Source organism: Piliocolobus tephrosceles, chromosome 16 (assembly GCF_002776525.5).
Source record: "Piliocolobus tephrosceles isolate RC106 chromosome 16, ASM277652v3, whole genome shotgun sequence".
Classification (NCBI taxonomy): Eukaryota; Metazoa; Chordata; class Mammalia; order Primates; family Cercopithecidae; genus Piliocolobus; species Piliocolobus tephrosceles.
Window position 1 is genome coordinate 27,952,492 of NC_045449.1, and position 19,479 is coordinate 27,971,970.

Genomic DNA, 19,479 nt, shown 5'->3' on the forward strand with positions numbered 1-19,479 from the left:
ACCTGGCAATGCTGGGATTTGAACTTGAGTCTGTCTGACTCCTGAGGTAATCCCCTTTCTACTTCCCCTAACCACCTCCTTTCTAAGTTTCTGGAGTCCAAATTCCCAATCTTGCATTATGTAAGTGTGGTTAAAATACTCCCAAGCTATTTCTGAAACTAGATGCGTGTTTGTTACAAATTCTTTTATTTTCTTGAATTTTGGACAGATCCTGCGGCAAAATTACCCAGCCTCGTTCACCAATGTGGATTCAGGTCTGTAATAGAAAGTGTTTTGTACATCAGAAACAAATGAGGCTTCTATTAATTTCCAATTCTTGCTGTAACAAATTACACAAACTTTACTGGCTTCAAACAGCATACACTTATTATCTTATAGTTCTGGAGATCGGAAGTCTGAAATGAGTCTTATCAGCGAAAATCAAAGTGCCAGCAAGGCTGTGTTCCTTCTGGAGGCTTTAGGGCAAAACCTGTTTCCTTGGCTTTTCCAGCATCTAGAGGCCACCCATCTTCCCTAATTTGTGCCCCCTCTTCCATCTTCAAAGCCATCAAAGTAACACTTTCAAATCTCTCTTTTTCTCCGACTTTGTGTGTGTGTGTGTGTGTGTGTGTGTGTGACAGAGTCTTGCTCTGTTGTCCAGGCTGGAGTGTAGTGGTGCAATCTTGGCTTATTGTAACCTCTACCTCCCAGGTTCAAGTGATTTTCCTGCCTCAGCCTCCTGAGTAGCTGGGACTACAGGTGCCTGCCATCAGACCCAGCTAATTTTTGAATTTTTAGGAGAGATGGTGTTTCACCATGTTGGCCAGATTGATCTTGAACTCCTGACCTCAAGTGATCTACAGACCTCTGCTTCTGTAGTTACATCTCCTCTCACTCTGATTCTCCCGTCTCCTTTTGTCACTTTTAAGGACCCAAGATTACACTGGGCCCATCCAGATAACCCAGGGTATTCTCCCTATCTCAAAATCCTTAACTTAAAAATCACATCTGCAAAGTCCCTTTTCTACATAGGGTAATGTATTCACAGATTCTAGGGATGAGGTCATGGGCATCGTTGAGGGGCCATCATTCAGCCTATCACATGGTCTTAGAACTTTGGTTTGACTGATACTCCAGCTAGGCCCTGGCCCTCTGTTAACTCTGCTCTGGTGTGGCAGAGGGCTTCCCCCAGAGCACTGATGCTTCTGATATTGCACATTCTCTTGGGTTCACTGGGGAGCCCAGGACTGCTCCCCAGACACACTTATTTGCTTCACTCTAGGATGCTCATCCCACATGCACTTTTATAGATCTAATGAATTGGATATGGCTGAACCACAGGGATCCCTCCTTATCAGCATTCACAGGGCTTCCAGGAGCCCACAGCCCTGTCTCTCAAAGCAAGTGTGGTTCGTGGACCAGCAGCATCTGTACCAGCTGGGAGCTTGTTAGAAATGCAAATCTCACACCCTGCTCCAACCTACCGAATCAGGGTCTCTGTTGAGGGCCTAGTAACCCGGACATGCTCAAGTTTGAGAAGCGTAGCCCCCTTAAGGACTCCGTATCTGTCCACTGCCAACTGGAGTGTGGTGCAGCAGTTTAGGACCAGTTCTTTTCTGCAAAGTACTCACAAGCCCATCACTTTTTCCTTAACACAATCTTCCAGGTCAGGTGAAATCTCACACCCACACTGACCAGCAACAGAGGTGCTGGAGGAAGAAAAGGTATACGGGGCCTTAGGAGACCTTAATTCAAATGCTGGCTCTTCTTGTATTCCTGTGCTGAGTGACCTCCGGCAAGTCACTCCTACCTCTGGAGTTAGTTAGGCAGGCAATAGAGTGTAATCAGCATCCTCCATTGCTGCAGAGATAGCAATGTACATTATCATATCCTATCCAGGTATAATAAATTAAGCTTCTGCTGATTACAAATGCAGGTTTGTCCGGCCAAAGCTGCACCAAGATCTTTTGCAGGAACAATTGTGATGCAGTGCATTGACTTTGGAACCCTAAGGTCAGGGCTTCTGTGACCTTGACCAAGGTACTGAATCACTCTGTGCCTCAGTTTTCTTTTTGGTATCAGGGACAAAAGATTACGTTTTTCTTGCTCTGTTGTCAGCAGAAATAAAACAATGAATGTAAAAGTGTCTGGCAGAAAGAAGGAGCTCAATAAATGTGTGTGGAATCGGAGGAAACAATTTACAAGGCAAATTAATAGTATAAACAATGGTGTCAGGGGAGATATTTGACATGCTCAGGAGAACAGACTTCCTGAGTACGTTAGCAGTCTCTATTTGTTTTACCAACAATTCATGTTCCAATTATGAGTGAGTCATCTATTTGTTAGCACAGGCCCGAGCTGGAACTCAATTTGGCACCATTTCCTCATGCAGGACTTCAAGTTACCAGTGTCCTTGAAAGAATGAGAATAGTAATTTAGTTGAGGTTGTGGCACAATTAAAACTTTTTTTCACTACTCCTGGGAAGATTCTCCTCCATAGATCTACTTCTCTTCCGTTTGTCTGAGGGCAGAGGAGGATACAAGTTCATTACTGATCTTGTCCGATTACGAACTATCTTTCCTTCTCAGGATTGCAGGTCTTGGAACCCAGGATGACTCTCCAAGGCCAACAGCAACTTACAGTGAAAAAAACTTCAAGGCTTGGAAGATTGTGAATGGCACCCTCCATGAAAGGATTTGTTCTTATCAGCATCTCTGAGTGTTGGCAGAATGGAGCCATAGGAAAGAACATGGGCTTTGAAGCTGGACTGATCTTTGGTTGAATCTTGACTCTACTACTTCCCAGATGCGTGACTTTGTACCTCCCTGAGCTTCAGCTTTCTCATCTGTAAGCAGGGTTCCATGACACTCATTCATGCTGTTAAAATGGAATGTGACTGTTTATGTAACAGGTACCCAATACAAATTCTAGGCTGTTGCATTCCAACCCCACTCCCTGTATAACAGGCAGCTCCTTTTAGACTCAGTCACTCCAATAGGCACAGTGACTGTTGCAAGCCTATTTACCAGAAACAGATCAGACTTATGGTCATCTTGGTGGCACAGTGCCTGGCACACAGTAGGTGCTTAATGTGCATTGGTTGATGTAATTTTTGAGTAGTTCATCCAAGCAAATCACTTAGGAGAATGTAATTTTTGAGTAGTTCATCCAAGCAAATCACTTAGGAGAATCACTTAAAAGACACATGAAGCAAATGTCCTGGCTATTCCTCCAGCCTTCTCCATTGGGCAGACATCTTATTGATGCCTTCATAACTGGCCACAGTGGCCCCCAAATAGCCACTATCAGAATCATCCTGACGTTGGTCAATTTGGATATCTGCAGACCTGGGCAGAGTTTACATTTGATTCCCTAAACTAATTTCCCCAAAGTCAAATAACTGGTGGAGGTCTTTTCATGTTCCTTGTATAAATGTCTATTTAATCACCGTCCTGTCTCTAGCACTTCAATAACTTGTACGTTTCCCCCCTTAATTACTGTTTCAGCTCTGCAAAGAAAATAAATGGTTGGCTGAAAAACTCATGCCATCTGCACTATTTGAGCTCTCTGTTCCCCCAACTGCCCACTTGAATAGAGAACTTCTCAGCTAAATCCCGTTGGTCATTTGACTCATGCCCTCATATAAAACAGGAGAATCCTGAGACCAAAGTCACTCAACTAGCCAGGGAAAAGCTGAGGCTGGGCTGGACTTCCCAGGACACACTCTGCCTCCTACTGATAGACTCCTTCCTCATGCAGCTGCAGAATGTGCATGCACCTTTGCAGTCATGAGGACTTGGGTTCAAATCCAAGCTTTGCTACCTGCAGAGTCTGTGACTTTAGGTGGATTACAGATGCTCCCAGCACTGCAGTTCCCCCATTTATAAAATGTAGATTTTCACACAGTCTTCCAGAGTTATTGCAGAGACTTGAGATGACATGAAACATGCCCAGCCAGAGTCTGGCACATCATAGCTGCCCAATGCGATTTGCCTTTGTCCTTCACTAAAAATGCTCACAGCAAGTCATAATAATGGAAATAGCTCACATTTCTTGAGTGCTTACTTAGGGCCAAGAATGGGTCTAAGCACCTCACATGTATTAGCTCATTTATTCCTCTTTCTCTAAAGACAAAAGTATCTTTCTTGATTCCCTAAAGCTATCCATCCTCCCAACTGCTGGACTGCCTGGCCTAGTGCCTTTTCAACAGAGTTAGCTGATTTTAAACAATATGTTGCTGAAATGATTTCTTGCTTTCTGTCCTGGCAAGTAGCAGCCAGCTTGTCTGATGTGACAAAATGTGAAGAAACTAAATGTTGTTTTCTTGGCTTTCAGTACGTATGAGTGGTCCAAAATCTGAACTCAAGGTTAACTCTTGAAAAGGGGGTTGTGCAGGGAGGAGTGGCCCCTCATAGAGTTAGGAACAGGGTGGCAGCTGGGGTGTTTGGGACACAGATGAGGTCTCTCAACCAGTAGTAAAAGAAGTCAGAGTTTTGCTACAAAGTTCAAAAACTTTAGTTTGGTCTCCAGGCACCCATTACACAATTGTATCATCACCCCTCAGCCCAACTCCCATCTCAGCACATCCAGCCCTTCCCTCCAGCCACCCTCAACTAGGCTCAGGGCCTAGAATGCATGCATTCAATCTCATCATTTCATGTCTCTGTACTCTTGCATTTGGACCCCTGTCCCCTTACCCTGAAGTCCTCTTTCTCTCCTTCCCTACTTTGGAACTTCTAGTTATTCTTCAAGATTCAGCTGAGACACCACCTGCTCCAAAAAACCATCGAAGATCCCCAGTCTGATCCTTGGAGTCCACATAGCACCTCTGTACGCTCCTGGCATCTATTCACACATCTGTCCTCAACAACACCGTGAGCTCCCGAAGGGCATGTACCAAGCCTTATTTAATTTTATACCCCCAGCAGCTAGTACAGAACTTAGTATATAGTTGACCTTCAAGAGACATTGGTTGATTGAATGAATGAACAAGAAAATGAGCATATACCTCTACTCAGGTAAGTGGTTATAATAAGATATGATAATTATATGAATAGTAATTAGTAACTGCCACCACCAGATGTCAAGACACTGAGCTGAACACTTTATCCACATTATGACAATGGCTCTTGAATATCGAGCACCTACTGCTGTCCAGGAACGCGCCAGTTATTGCTCATATGTTATCTTCATCCCAGATCTCTGAGGCAGGAATTATTATCAGAGGCTCAGGGAGCAAAGTGTATGACCAAGGCACACAGCTAGGAAATGGCAGCACCAAAAACCTGCGCTGAGATCTAGCTAGCTTTCTTCCCTGAACCATGTCATCTGCCAGAGAGAGAGCCATTGCTCCTTGTTCTTGCAGTGGACGTCAGATTGGCCTCTGTTGGTTTCTGTTCCAACCCCCTGGTTCTTCTTCCAAAGTCCCAGTGCCCAGCTAGCTCAGCCTCACTGTTTTGTATCCCACCCAATTACTGGGAAGGCTCCCTTCTTCTGACCCAGGAAACCCCAGAAGGGCCAGGGTGTGCAGAGCTTGAGTCCACAGCTGATGCCAGGGAAACAACACAGGCATTCAGAAGCCAAGCTGCTTTATCTGACTGCTGAGAGATTAACTCTTGCACAGCTGCAACAAAGAGAGGCGCTGCGACTAAATACATCTCGAGTGGGCCTAGAGGATAAGACCCAGCAGACACCCCCATCCCCTGCCAGGTTTATTTCCAGACCATGGGACTAATTGGTTGAAATGGGACTTAGGGACAGCTGGCACATCCCCCCAAAGACCTCCTCTAGAACTCCATCTCTCACCTGTTGCTCTAGTTCTCTTAGGATTGGGGAGCACAGGTGTCTGGGGGGCGCTTGGCATCTTGTTTTCCACTTTCCCTTCTCTGTCCCCGAAAGGAATAAATGCCCAGAAGTGGCCTGCTTCTCACTGAAATGCATTTCACTGGTGTTCTCTAGAGGAATTAAGCCAGGAGCCAGGAATTAAGCCAGGAAAATGTTCCTGACGGGTCTGCTGTATATTTGGGGCTCCCCTGAAATAGCTTCTGGCTTCTACAGATAGAGGGGTGAAGCCTTTAGTTCTGAGGTCCTTGGAAAAGCCTATAGCATACAACTTTAAGGGGCTGGGTACTCTCAGGACTGGGCCATTATAGGAAGCCACTAGGGGTCACCTGAGTCTCCAGGAACACATACATTTGAGGAATGGAGGTAATACTTTTGCTTGTGTGTGTGTGTGCCTGCACACTCTTCAAAGGCAGGGACTCAGAGTACATGGAGGTAAGAGAAGGGTGTGTCCCAATGGGAAGGACCTTACTCTCTTCAACTCCCTAACAATTGACCCACGCAACTCATGGCCATGACTGCTGCTGAGGTTGAAGTCAGGTGGCTCCTGAAGGGACTGTGTCCTCTGCATGCCTCAGTGGCATGCTGCCAAGACTCTGACGACCTGGGCCACCTGGGGTGGCTCCACTTTCCACTATCCCAGCTCCTAGGAGGGATAGGATTCCTAGGAGTAGAGGTGGGGGAGAGGGCAAGAGTCCTATGTAAGAGTCCTCTGAGATTGAAGAGAGGCCCAAGGTCAGAGAGGAAGGGTACATATGGTTTCTGTATAATGCAATTAGTGGTATGCAAAGTTGGACTTTGAACTTGCTGGCTCTGAGCATTGGACAGCTTTTAGAGCTTCATTTTTCTTATTTTAAAAATGGGAATAAAACTCATTGTTAGCGCAGGGCTGTGGTGAATATCAAAAGTGCATAGTGGCTGTTAGGATGCAAGTCCACACACTTTGCAAAGCAATAGTCAGATTTTAAGAATTACATTTGATGGGCCTGCTGTAAAACTTAGAGCAGGAGCGAGAGCCTGCTGCTACGTGGAGGTAACCTTGAACTTTAACTCTTGAGGTTGCTAATTAGTGATCAGCAAAAAAACAATAAACAAGAGATTGCTGCCCTCATTCCTTCACCTTCTTGGAACTCAGAATTGTACTTGGAATCCTGGAAGAAATCACTTAGAAGCATATGTTAACAGCATCTCCTACTTGCCAAAGCAGGGAGTCAGCAAGTAGATATTCTTTAAAGGCCAGCTGAAAAGCCCAGGAAATAAGGAATGTTTTCAGAGTGGATAATTCAGGGCTACTAAATATACAAGCTTAAAGCAAAGCCAGCAAGACAAGATTGAAGTCAGGGTTGCCTTCCTAGACAAGGAATAATCCAATCAGCCAGTGAGAGACCTGGCCTGACCGGCGTCATGCCAACACCTGTTGGAACCGTGGCATCTCTTTACCATCCCAAAAAAAGCTTTGTTGGAAATGAGGATCTCAGGAGTGATGAATCAGAGCTGGTAAAATCACCATCAGAACACTACCAATAAACATACACACCAACCTTCCCTGTACTAGTGGAAAAGCCCAAACCCACCTAAGGGACATTTACACATGAATGACTGGACAGGCGTGCATCATGCTGGGGCCTGGCACCAGAACTCCTCCAAGGCAGACTGCACAAGGCAGATACCTTCTGTCCAACAGCTGCGTTATCTAGACCCACAGCGTGGGGGAACCGGCACAGCAAATGGTTTACAAACCCTGAGCACAGCTTCTCCTGGCCGCGGCTGTTTGCATCCACATCCCTGCTAGGATGCTTCTCAACTCCAGAGCATTCCTCCAGACCAGAAGACCCACACTTACATTTTATGGGGGATAGAGGCCAGGTGAAGGGACCAACCCTGGCCCACCACTGCTCAGTTCCGCTGGATGCTCAAGACTCCTGCACTTTGAAAAAGTAGCCAAAGCATGCTGCTGCCTCCCCCACCAAACTGTCTACAGCTTCAGTGTTGGTTTTCTGGGAGTTTCCTCCCAAGTTCTCCTAGAGTCTAAGTGTTTGGGAACTTTGAAGACATAAGCTGCTTAGGATCGTAGGCCTGCTTAGGGACTCTGCGTGATTCCCCTGATGGTCCATTTCTAAAGAGCTTCCTTTTTTTTTTTTTTTTTTTTTTTTTTAAAAAAAAAGAGCCGTCTATTGGTTTTCCCAAAGACAAGTCTGCACTTAAGAGATCTATCTACACTCCAGACAGAGCAGTTTCTTGGAGTCCTGTGGGTCTGGAGTTGAGGTCAGGAAGAAGGAGGCTGACTAACATTCACAGACGGGCCCATAAGGAGTAGAATGAGGGGTTTGGGGGTTGACACTGGAAGGAGGGGCTGGGACAGGGGAGCTCCCACTGGTGGGAGGCGACTCCTCCTACAGTTAAGTCCAAGTTCCCAAAACCTACAGGAGAAGACTCAGGGGACCCAAGAGTGGGTTCTGCCTTGACATCGTGGAGTAGTAACACTGCAAGAGGCCTGGGGACAGCCCCGAGAGGGCGGAACACCAGGCCTCCCGACTCCCGGGGAGTGGGGCGCAGAGGGAGCGGGTTCGCGCGCAGGGCAACTCACGGAGGAGAAGTTGTGTGGGCCGCAGAGCTCGCCGCGGTACTTGCAGGAGAGCAGCATGTCCTCGAGCTGGTGGCCCAGGCGGTCCATGAAGGCGGCGCTGATACCCTCGAAGTGGCGCGGCGGCAGGAAGAGGCGGAAGTCAGCCAGCTTGCGGAACCACTGGCGGCGCGGCTCGTCGCCGCGCAGCAGCTCGCTGACGAGCGGGCGCGCGGTGCGGTTGGGCAGCAGCAGCCCGAGCCAGTGGCCGGCATAGTAGAGGTCCCCCTTGGAGAGGCGCGGGAAGCGCAGCGGGTTGTTGTTGCACACGGTGACGGCGGGGAAGGGTAACTGGCGGCTCCACTCGCGGTGCACCCGCGTGTGCGACGGGAAGCTGAGCCAGTAGAGCAAGCGGTTCGAGGACCAGGACAGCAGCAAGCCGAGGGATGTACAGAAGGCCAGCACCCACAGCGCCCGCCGCTGGAAGGAGCCCCCCGCCGCCGTGCGCCCGGCACACATGTGCCGCAGCCCGTGCAGTTTAGCGCGGCTCAGCGACGGCCGCCCCCTGCGGGCGACCCCTGGCCCCTGCAGTGCCCGCTCGCCGCCTCTGCCGCCCCCGGGCTGCCCGGCTGCCGCCACCGCCGCGGGCGCCGGCTCCTCGCGGGCCATGCGGAAGCGTCCCGGGCCGGTGAGCGCGGCCGCGGGCAGCCCGGCTCCGCCGCTCCGGCTCATTCATTCAGCCCGCGGCTGGCGGCAGCGGCGGCGGCCCCGGCCGGGTGGAGCCGCCATGGGAGTCCGCAGCAGCAGTGGAAGCAGCAGCAGCGGCAGCCGCGCGCAGCCCGCGCCAGGGAAGCGTGCGCCCGAAAGGAGCTCCGGTGGCGCGGCATGCCCGCCCGGCGCCGCTGCTGCCGCCTCCGCGGGCGCCCGCCCGGGACTGAGCGCCGCCTCAGCCCGCAGCTCCTGGTAGTGGCCTCTCCCGAGCGCCTCCCAGACTCTCCCGGTCCCTGGTCTTCCTGGAGGATGCCCGGCGCCGGGCACTACTTCTGGAGGGGTCCCACAGGGAGCCGCCTCTCCAGTCCCTGGGTGCTGCGCCCGCCTCCCCTCGTCCTGGACCTCGGGGGACCCTGAGCCGAGTCCCCCCTGCCCCGCTTAACCCCAGCTTTTACGCTGGTCCTGGGAGAAGGGCCACTCGGCCACCATGACTGATCTGGACATCCCCAGGGATCCCACCAGCCCGGCCCGTAGCCCAGCGGTGCTGGGACACGGGAGAGAAGGCGCCAAGGAACGAGCGCCCCCAGAGGCGCACCGCAGCTCCTGGCTGGGCGGGCGGGGTGGGTGTGTACGGGGGTGAGTGGTCGCCTTGCCCGCTGCCGCCTTCTTTCCCTTCCCCTCCAGGACCCTTCCTTGTCACTGCTCCCCGGGCTGCGCTCGGCAGAGACCCGCTTAGGCTTCCCCAAGTCCCGCGCCTAAGTCCTGCCAGGCGCCCGCTCTCGCCTGGGGCTGAGAGCTTCTCAGGGCGTCCTGCGGGAGGCTGTTCGCCGTCGGGCCCCTTCCAGGATGCTAGCTGCAGGGAAGTGTCGCTTCTCGCCTCGGCTCTCCCAGGTGCCTCGCGTCTCCAGAAAAGCCCGGCCTTGCTGTCTCTTGCCTCTTCTCTCTGCCCCGGCGGCGACAAGAGCTGGGGACTGCGGAGCCCCGCCAACACCTCCCGCTGCTCCGCGCGCCCTTCTCCTCTCGAGACTCCGAGCTCGCGGTGGCCGTGACGCCGGCTAAGCTCTTTCCCCGGTTGCCTGGGAGAACCCTCTTCGGGCCCCAGGCGAACTTGGGCAGCGGCCGCGCGACGCTGGCGCGGCTGGGCTCCGAGCACCTGCTCCTCCGCTCGCTGGCCCCGCGGCTCGGGGCGGGCGGGGCGGCGGCGACCGTGAGCGCCGTGCGCTCCTGGAGACGCGGTGCTGACGCGCCCGGCTCCTCCTCGCTGCATTTTAATTCCTGGCCACTGTGGCCGCTGCACACCGAGCGGGAAGCTTCTTGCTGGAGTCGGCCGGGTGCGGGGGTGGGGTGTGGTAGGGAGCGGGATGGGGATGCGCTGTACAGATGTGCTCCGGTGTCTGGGCTTCTGGGAGAGATAAGAAGTAGTGTAACCATTGTGTTGATGTGGCCGCAGTGTAGACAGGGGTGAGAGGACTCCTGAGTGTGTGAGATGGGCTGTGGAGAGAGCGAGTTGCTGTGTAGTGTGGGCATTTGAACACGATTGCGAGTGTGGTGCCAAGTATTGGGTGTGCGTAGGATGTGCATTGTGTATGTGTGAATGGGCATTTCTGTGAAACTCTTGAATGTGAGCGGGTGGCGTGCTGTGGCCATTAGAGTGTGGTGCGTGCGGGATGTAATGTCTATGGTGACATGTATGTTCCGTGTGTGTATGTGTGCACTTAGTGAGTCCTGTGTTTGAAATGGATGTGATGTGTGGGTGGATATCAGGGTTTCTAGATGTGGTGTGTTTTGTGTGTGTTTATGTGCATATGTGTATGTGTGTGTGTATGTGTATGTGTGTGTGTGTAATGAGTATGTGTGTTGAGGCATTGAGAGCAGGGTAAGCTCAGTGGGACAATCTTCCCCTCAGCCTCTTAGGGGCATTCCATGTGTGCCCCAGCCCCTTCCCTGGCAGTGCCTATTGCTGAGCCCTGGCCCAGTCTGCCAAGCACAGCTCTCCAAGAGAGTGGGAAGGGGAAGTGGGACTTCCAGGGACAGGAGACTCCATCTTTCCCATTCCCCTCGCTGGGATCCAGCAGCCCACTGGTTGTCTGATAATGTCACCCTTCCTTCCTGGATGGGCCCAGGATATCCCACTAACCCCTGGGCACTTGTAGACTCTTTGATTTGGTCTTTTTAATATTTAATATTTTTCCTTGACTTGTTTGGGAGGATGGATGAGACACATAGTGCACTGCTAGCTCCATTTCAGAGGTGAGATTAGGGAAGCCAAGTACTTACCCAAGGTCACACAGCCTGTAAGTGGTAGAGCTGGATTCAGCATCTGGGTCCCCAAAGCTCTAGCTTTTTCTACTGCACCACAAGGTCTCACAGTTTTCATTCTCCCGACCAAGCACCTTGAGGGCAGGGTGGGAGTCTTGCTCTTGTGGCTGGCTGGGCATGTAGGGTGCACAGTAGGACTCTACCCATGTTTCCCAAATAGTTGACTCACTGAGGCCTTGCTGGGACAGGGAACCCTTGGAGCCCCATTACTCCATGAGATAAAGGCATTTTCCAGACATTATCCAGAGAGTAGAATTTGGTGGGGGAGGCAGTGTGAAGGGACTCCAAAGGTGGGAGGACGCTCCAGTGGAAGAAGAACCAAAGTGTGTATCCTTTGGGGGAGAGGAGGCTTGGAGAAGCAGAGATTTGGCTGAGGAAAGGAGTTTTACCGTCTTTGTAATGATGAATTGGGGTGATTTGGCTAGACCTGTTGAATGAGCTGTGGGTTTCAAAGCAGGAGAGAAGCAGTGCTGGGGTGGGTTTTCCCTCCCCACTGACCTGAGGGTACCCCTGCAGCGTGATGACTCCGTGCAGCTGTTCTCTGGAGAAGAGGACCTCTGAGCCCCTCATTTCCCACTTGCCCACATACATACATCCACACAGTCACACATGTACAAGCACACATATACACAAACACAGACACATACACTACACACACTACACACATATACATGAACATACATGTATACCAACATATACACCGAAATGCACATATACCCAATGCATACTGCATAATACCTACACACAGCATACATACATGTAACATACACAACACACACACACACACACCCACACCCACCCCTGGAAGCCCTTCTCACTCATCTGGGGAAAAACCTTTTGCAGTTGGTCATTGATGACAGTTTGCTTTGGGTTTGGTTGGTCAAAGATGTCTGTTGCTGGCTTTGAGGGGAGGGTTCTGAAACTGCCTGCTGTACTGCGGCCTCTACCAAAGGCTCATACTCCGGTGCTCCCAGCCTGGTTTCAAGGGTCCTGGAAATGCCACAGTGACCCGTGTCTTGGCCAAGGTGGGGTGACCTAGTGACCTCAGTGCAGTTGCTGATGAAGCAACCAGGACAAGCAAGTGCCACCTTCCAGCATCATAACTCTGGAGTGGCATGAAGCTCTATTTTATAAAAGCCTTTAAAGCATTTTACGTTTCCGATGTGTTCAGGTGTTGTGGGCTTGCGCTTTCCTAGTTATTTCCCCCTTGAAATGTGCATGTGCTACTTTTGATTGACCAAGTGTCTTCTCTGCCATGAGGTTTCCTGTTAATTCTCTAGATGGAAGCTCTTTCAGGGAGAGGAGGGGTATCCTGCTTAGGCCCCAAGGGGCCTTGACACAGAAATCTAGAGAAAGACACACGGGCAGCTAGTGACTCCAAGCAATGATTGATGGCTCTCCTTATGGCACATGTATGCAACACATTCTCTATGCAACTTGAAATACTCCCACCCTCTTCTCTGACCAGTACTTTGACCAGCCCAGTGAAATTCTGTTCTTTCTTCAAATCTCAGCTTATGCATTGCCTCCTAGGTTAAGGTTTTCTTGATTCTCCCAGACAAACTTGGGTCATGCTTTTCCTATGATCCCATCACACCTTGGAAGATTGATACCTCTTTGATAGTCCTTGTCATAGTTTGTGTCCAAACCTTTCTGCTGGACTATGACCCATTTGCAGACAGGGACTACACCTCATTCATATTTGTATCCCTATCTCTTAGCACAGTGATGAAACACTGGTACCAGGGAAGGGGAAAAGGGAACTAGTATTTCTTGAACAACTACTGTATACCAGGTACAGAACTAGGCACATAAACAAGTGTTATTTAATTTCTCACTCCAACTCTGCAGGGGAGGTTTTTTTTGGCCTTGTTTTAAATACACTGTTTGTTTTTTAGGGACGAGGGTCTTGTTATATTGCCCAGGCTGGTCTTGAACTCCTGGGCTTAAGCAATCCTCCTGCCTCAGCCTTCCAAAGTGCTGGGATTACAGGAGCATGCTACCATGCCTGGCTATTTTTACCATTGTTGATGCAAAGGCTTGGTGCACAGGATTTGAATCCAATTCTAACTCATTCAAAAGTGCAGGGCTTCCCCTCTCCATCATACTTCCTTTCAAAATTATGTTATTACGATAATAAAATAAATGTAGGACTTCCTAAGTGCTAGGGCCTCCTCTAAGTGTTTTACACTAAAAACAAGTATCATACACGCTGTAAGTGTTTAATCTTCAAAATAAGGAGGCAAATACTACTTTTTCTCTACTTTAAAGAGGAGGAACCCTTAACCACAGAGAGGTTAATTTACTCACTTTAAGCCACACAGCTACCAATCAGGAGACCAGGCTTTGCCCAGGTAGTCACTCCATCCCTGTGTTCTCCAGCCCTAGTCCAACTGCCTCAGTTCTCATTCTCAGAGGTAATTGGACACAACAGCTCCTGTGGAATAGTGTTACCATCCTGGAAGACTCCCTTGGCCAGAAAAAAAAAATTCATGAGGCAGAACAGAGGTGACCCACATAACCTCTCCACCAAGAAATTACCATTTAGCCTTGTGATGTACCAATCATAAGTTTTTAAGAAAATTTCCCTTCTTTATCTCTGAAACATCTGTTCACCACACCTGGTGTTCTGGCATTCTGATGTTGGTGTGTGATGTTGTGCACAGTGGCAGGAAGGTCTTCTGGCCAGCCTTCCCTCATTCTGGGGTATAACCACCACCACCACTGGTAAGCTGTTTCCTCTCATGAAATAAATCTGTTGGGAGGGGAGATCGATGTAAGTGAACACGGTTTCCTGAGCTGACGATTTTCAGAGCTGACACTTGTGTGGCTTGATCAGGTTTCACTGGAGCCCCCAGTGTTCCTGTTTACCTGCTACTCAGAGGCTCAGAATTGGAAAACATCTGAGATACCACCTAAGCCTCCTTCCTGCCTGCTGTAGGAATCCCTTCAATACATTCCTTCAGTGACAGTGTAATCAATTCTATTCTGGAACATCTTGCTGTGTTTAAAGCTTCTTCCTTTCATCAGATTGAAATCTGTCTCCATGTGAATTTCTCCCATTTCTCCTAATTTATCTCTGGGGACCCACACAAAAATAACTTTGGTATTTCTTTCACGTGGAAACTCTTCAAACTCTTTATAGAATCAGAGCACTTTGATGCTGAAAGGGGTCTAGCAGTCCACCTGCTAGTGAAGTCCTCAAGACCATCCTTTCTTCTGCAGGCTAAATGTCACCAGTTCCTTCAACTGTTTCTCCTGTAGTTTCTGCTCTTGAGATGGACTCTTGGTTGTGAATCCTCGCAACGTGATCCTTCAGCCCTGTGGAGTATAAGCCTACCAACCCTTTTACTCTTGATCTGATACTTCTAGCCCCTGACATTTCTGCTTGTGGCTGGGGGCTCTTGTTTGTCCCCTTGTCTCAGGGATTTCATGGAGGTGGTAGATGGAGAGATGGAACCGCAATGTTGGGTTCTTGGTGTGCTGCTTAGAATGCTGAATGCACTTTCCTTTAGGACTGTTCTGCAAATGGTAATAAGAGCCAACATTACTTTTAATATTAAAATTCATTGGCTAGGTGCAGTGGCTCACGCCTGTAATCCAGCACTTTAAGAGGCCAAGATGGGCAGATTGCTTGAGCTCAGAAGTTCAAGACCAACCTGGACAACATGGCAAAGCCCTGTCTCTACAAAAAATTACCTGTGCATGGTGGTGCACATCTTTAGTCCTAGCTACTCAGGAGGCTGAAGTGGGAGGACCACCTGAGCCTGGAAGGTCGAGACTACAGTGAACTGTGGTCATGCCACTGTACTCCAACCTCAGGCATCAGGGTGAGACCCTGTCTCAAAATAAATAAATAAATAAATAAATAAATAAATAAATAAATAAATAATAAAGTTTATTAATGTTATGAGGCACATGGGCTTTTGTGGGGGTGACTGTGATCCTCAATTAATCTCTTTTTCCCCCCTTTCTCTGCCTTTTTTTTTCTTTGGTCTTATTTCTATACTGTTCATGGCTCTGTGTCACTCTGCCTCCCTCTCCCCTCCTCTCTTTCCCTTCCCTTCTTCTCTTCCCTTTCTCTCTCTCCAATCTCTGCCTGAAGCCTAGGGGTGCTCTCTGATACCTTTTTAGTCAATGCTATTGGTGGCATGTGGGCCCTAGAGGTAGCCAGTGTTATAGCATCTAAGCAAATGTTCAAGAGTCATGATGGGGACTCCTGTACTGGTAGAAAAAGAGAGAGGACTTCTCCCCTGTGGTTTTACTCATTGCACACGGGTATTCCTACACCCCTCCCTTCCTTCCACCATGGAACTGGCACTGGAGTTGCTGTTCCTTCTTTCCTTTCACGTGCTTCAGCGTCTCCACTGCTTTTCCCCCTCACTCTGTTTTTATTGTTGTTGTTGTTTGTACACCCTTGGCCTCACCTAATTCTCTCTTTTTCTGGGGTCTTTCTTAGGTGCACCAAATGGTTTTTTGCCCTTTTAGTCATTCTCATTTTACTTGACTTCAAGCTCCCAGCTATCTTTCTTCTATCACAAGCAATTCCCAGGTATAAGAGGTCAAAGAAGGGGCCATGACCGCCAAAATAAAGAACGTGGGCTGGAAGGACCAGGTCCAGAGTGAAAGGAGCTGGGAGGCTCATGCTCCACAGGGCTGGAAGAAGGTTGGCTGAAGCATTGTGGTCCCTGCTTAATGGAGAACCCTGTGAAAGTGGGAGCTGGATATAAAATATAATTTAACCCTTTCACTTTCAGTGGAAGAAGTCAAGGTTCAGAGTGGGGAGAGACTTGCTGTAAATCACACCCGCTGATACTGATAAAGGGACACAACCAGAATCCAGGTTCCAACTTCCAACTCATTCTCTGCTCACCCTATCAGAGGATCTTTAAAAAAAAATCCATTTTGAAATTGGTAACATATTCACATGTTTCAAAAAACACAAAAGAGTATCTAGTAAAAAGTTTCTCCACCCCATCCCCAGCCCCCACAGCCACCCAGTTTTCCTCCCTGGAAGCTACCAAAGCCATCAATTTCTTGTGTAGTCTTTTAGAGATACTTTATGAATATACATAAGTGTACATAGTCTTTATATGCCCTTTTTTTCTACACAAATCGTTGCAGTCAGTGAATGTCGTTGACTAAAGTAATTGTATTTCATGTTCTTCACACCTTTTTTTTTTCAGTATTTTCAGCTAGTTTGTGGTTGCCTTCCTTTGGCACCTCATTTCAACTTCTGTTATTTTCCTTAACTTCTCATTTCCCATTATCCTGCTTTCCCATCCAAAAAGGACAGCGGGTCCTATGACAAGACGGTACACAAGCTTGTCATCTTATGATCAGATTTTCCCTTAACCCTTTGCTAGATACCCTGACGGATAAAAGCTGTCATGTGGATAATCTTAAACAGCAGGTTATGCAGATATTTCTGTTTGCCTCTGAAGTGCATTATGTTGTGTATTTGCATATGATTTAATTTTCTTGTCATATTTTTCTCAGGCTAATTATAACACATGCAATTGAATGTCCTAAGCACACAGCTCTTCTTGGTCTAGGAAGATGGTCCAAACATGCATTGGTTGGCAGAGAGATCCAGTTTAGAATTCAGAAGTTTCTGTAAATAACATATAGAGTGGGTAAAACATAACGGGGAAAGAACCAGAAGGTGTTAGTGCCAAAAGTCATCTTAAAGAGCATGCAGTTGAACTAGGAGAGGAAATTGAGGTAAGTTTAGAGATTTGTCCCTGGTCACTGAGAAGTTGACATAATGAAGATGATGATGATGATAATGATATTTGATAGGTGACATTGATTGAGCACTATCTATAAGGCGCTGTGCTCAATGAACATGATTTAACTTATTTTAAAAATTTATTTAGTTATTTTTTTTGAGAAAAAAAAAAATGATGTCTCACTCTGTTGCCCAGGCTGGAGTGCAGTGGTGGTGATCTCTACTCACAGCAACCTCCGCCTCCTCAGTTCAGGAGATCCTCACACCTCAGCCTCCCAAGTAGCTGGGACCACAGGTGTGCACCACCATGCCTGGCTAATTTTTTTTTTTTTTTGTATTTTTGGTAGAGATAGGGTTTCACCATGTCATTGAGGCTGGTCTTGAACTCCTGAGTTCAAGCAATCCGCCTGCCTAGATCTCCCAAAGTGCTAGGATTACAGGTGTGAGCCACCACGGCTGGCCAGATTTAACTCATTTTATCTTCACAGCAACTCTATGAAGTGTGTCCCACCATTATAGCTCTTTAACATGAAAGGAAACTGAGGCAGAGTGTGGATAAGTGACTTGTCTAGTCTGTGGCTGGGATTCAAACTCAAGTAGTTTGGCTCTAGAGCATAAGACCTTAATTAAGGTGGCTGAAATTAACTGAAAGTAATGACTATAGTGTTTATTTATTGAGCATTTAATGGATGTTGGGCACTGTCTTTGATGTTGAGAATACAAAGTCCACTCAGATGTGGTCCTTGCTTTAGCTCTCAGTTTAGTGGGGGATATGGGAAAGAAAATATTAAATATTCATATGAAATGTTAATTAATTATTAAAAGGTGATTTAAATAAAGCATGATAAATGCTCTATTAGGGATGAGCACAGCATGCCAGGAGGGTTCTGAGGAGAGGTCTTTTTCCCTTGACTGATCTGAGAACCATCGCCGTGCACTTTCTCTGTTTTCTCCTGAGTTTCTCCATTCATTCCCATGTTCTCACTTCCACTCACAGAGAATCCAGTTACCTCTGCCCATGAGGCTCACCTCGGAGCCAGGATCTGAGACAGGCAGAGGCAACAGCAGCACAGCCTCTCCTGCAGATGCCCAGACCCTATTCTTCTTCGACAGTGTCCATGTCCTTCTCCTCACAGGGGTTTAATGTTCCTGAGGGTGTCTTGTTGACTGGTGGCATCTACTTTCTAAGTTTGGGCCACTTTCATAATTAATGTCTCCTTTCCTCAGCATCCTTTGCCTACCATTGCTTTATTCTCAGTTTAGATAACTGAGTTTTGGTTGCAATGTTGGCTGTGGTCAAAATGTTAGCAGAGAAATGGAATTTTTCTTGCACACTTTTCTACCCGGTTTGCTGTCCCATACACATAACAAAACTCTCGTTAAAAGAGTTAAGCATAATAACCTTCTCCAGCAGTAACCATACACTCATGTGACAAAAAACCATGCGGTTAAAATAGGATTTAATGAAATATAAAACCCAAGGTAGAATGAGGCATTTTATTCACAATTCCTTTACTGTCCCCTTAACTATTTTCAGTCATGACTTAATCTTGGCTCTCACCTGGCTCTCACCTCTGCTTCAGGGAGCACTAACTAACCAGCTCCTAATCTGTCTTGCAGGCAGACCCTCTGCAGTGGCTTAGAGATTTAAGGCCAGGTTGATATGTCAAAAGCCTCCATTCAGGCTGGCTGCATTTCCTCCTAACCAACAACTCTTCTCTGTCTCACCCACTAAGGGGTTGTTTACTCTCTTTCCCTTGTAAAAGACCTGACCAAACCACTTCCTCTGGTTTCTCTACTCCTAGTTTGTCTTCCCAGTCTACCCACAAGAAGAGCAGAAAGGAAGAGTTAATATATTCTTCTGCAGTCCTGTGGACCTGTGTGGTTATCCTAACAGAAGAAAGGAAGAGAAGGGAAGGGGAAGAGAAGGCAGGGGATGGAAGGAAGTTAACACAGAGTACAGCTGGTTATCTACCAGGTACTATTATCTGCACCTTGGAGTGGTTTTTCAGGACAACTCTGTCAGGTGAATAATACCATCCTCGTTTTATAGATGATGACACAGAAGCTTTGTCTTTCCAATTCTATTCTCTCTGATCCTGGTTCAACATAGATTAAACCATAATGGCCATCATCCCATGCTACAGCCATGCACTAAGCACTTACTAGAAGCAGGCACTGAATTAACCCTCATTTTTCAGGTGAAGAAAATGAGTCTCAGAGAGGTAAAGTTAACTGCTTAGCGTCACACAGAATGTGCCACCCAGGTGGCAGAGCCAGGATTCCAACTCAGGTGTGACTCCAGCATATTGGTAATTAGTAGAGAAGCAGAAC

The 19,479-nt window shown here is 48.2% G+C and overlaps 1 protein-coding gene across 3 annotated transcripts in view; it reads right to left on the reverse strand.

The window, feature by feature from the left end:
* ASIC2 (acid sensing ion channel subunit 2) overlaps positions 1 to 19,479 on the reverse strand; it is a 790,972-nt gene that overhangs the window by 270,138 nt on the left and 501,355 nt on the right. Inside the window, exon 1 of one of the 3 annotated variants that reach the window (XM_023182887.1) lies at positions 8,409 to 9,989. The exons of the other annotated variants lie outside the window; for them this stretch is intronic. Within the exon in view, the coding sequence (XP_023038655.1) occupies positions 8,409 to 9,116 (708 nt within the window). The 5' untranslated portion in view covers positions 9,117 to 9,989. Of the gene's footprint in view, positions 1 to 8,408; positions 9,990 to 19,479 lie in introns of those variants that run through there. 3 annotated transcript variants of the gene reach the window in all.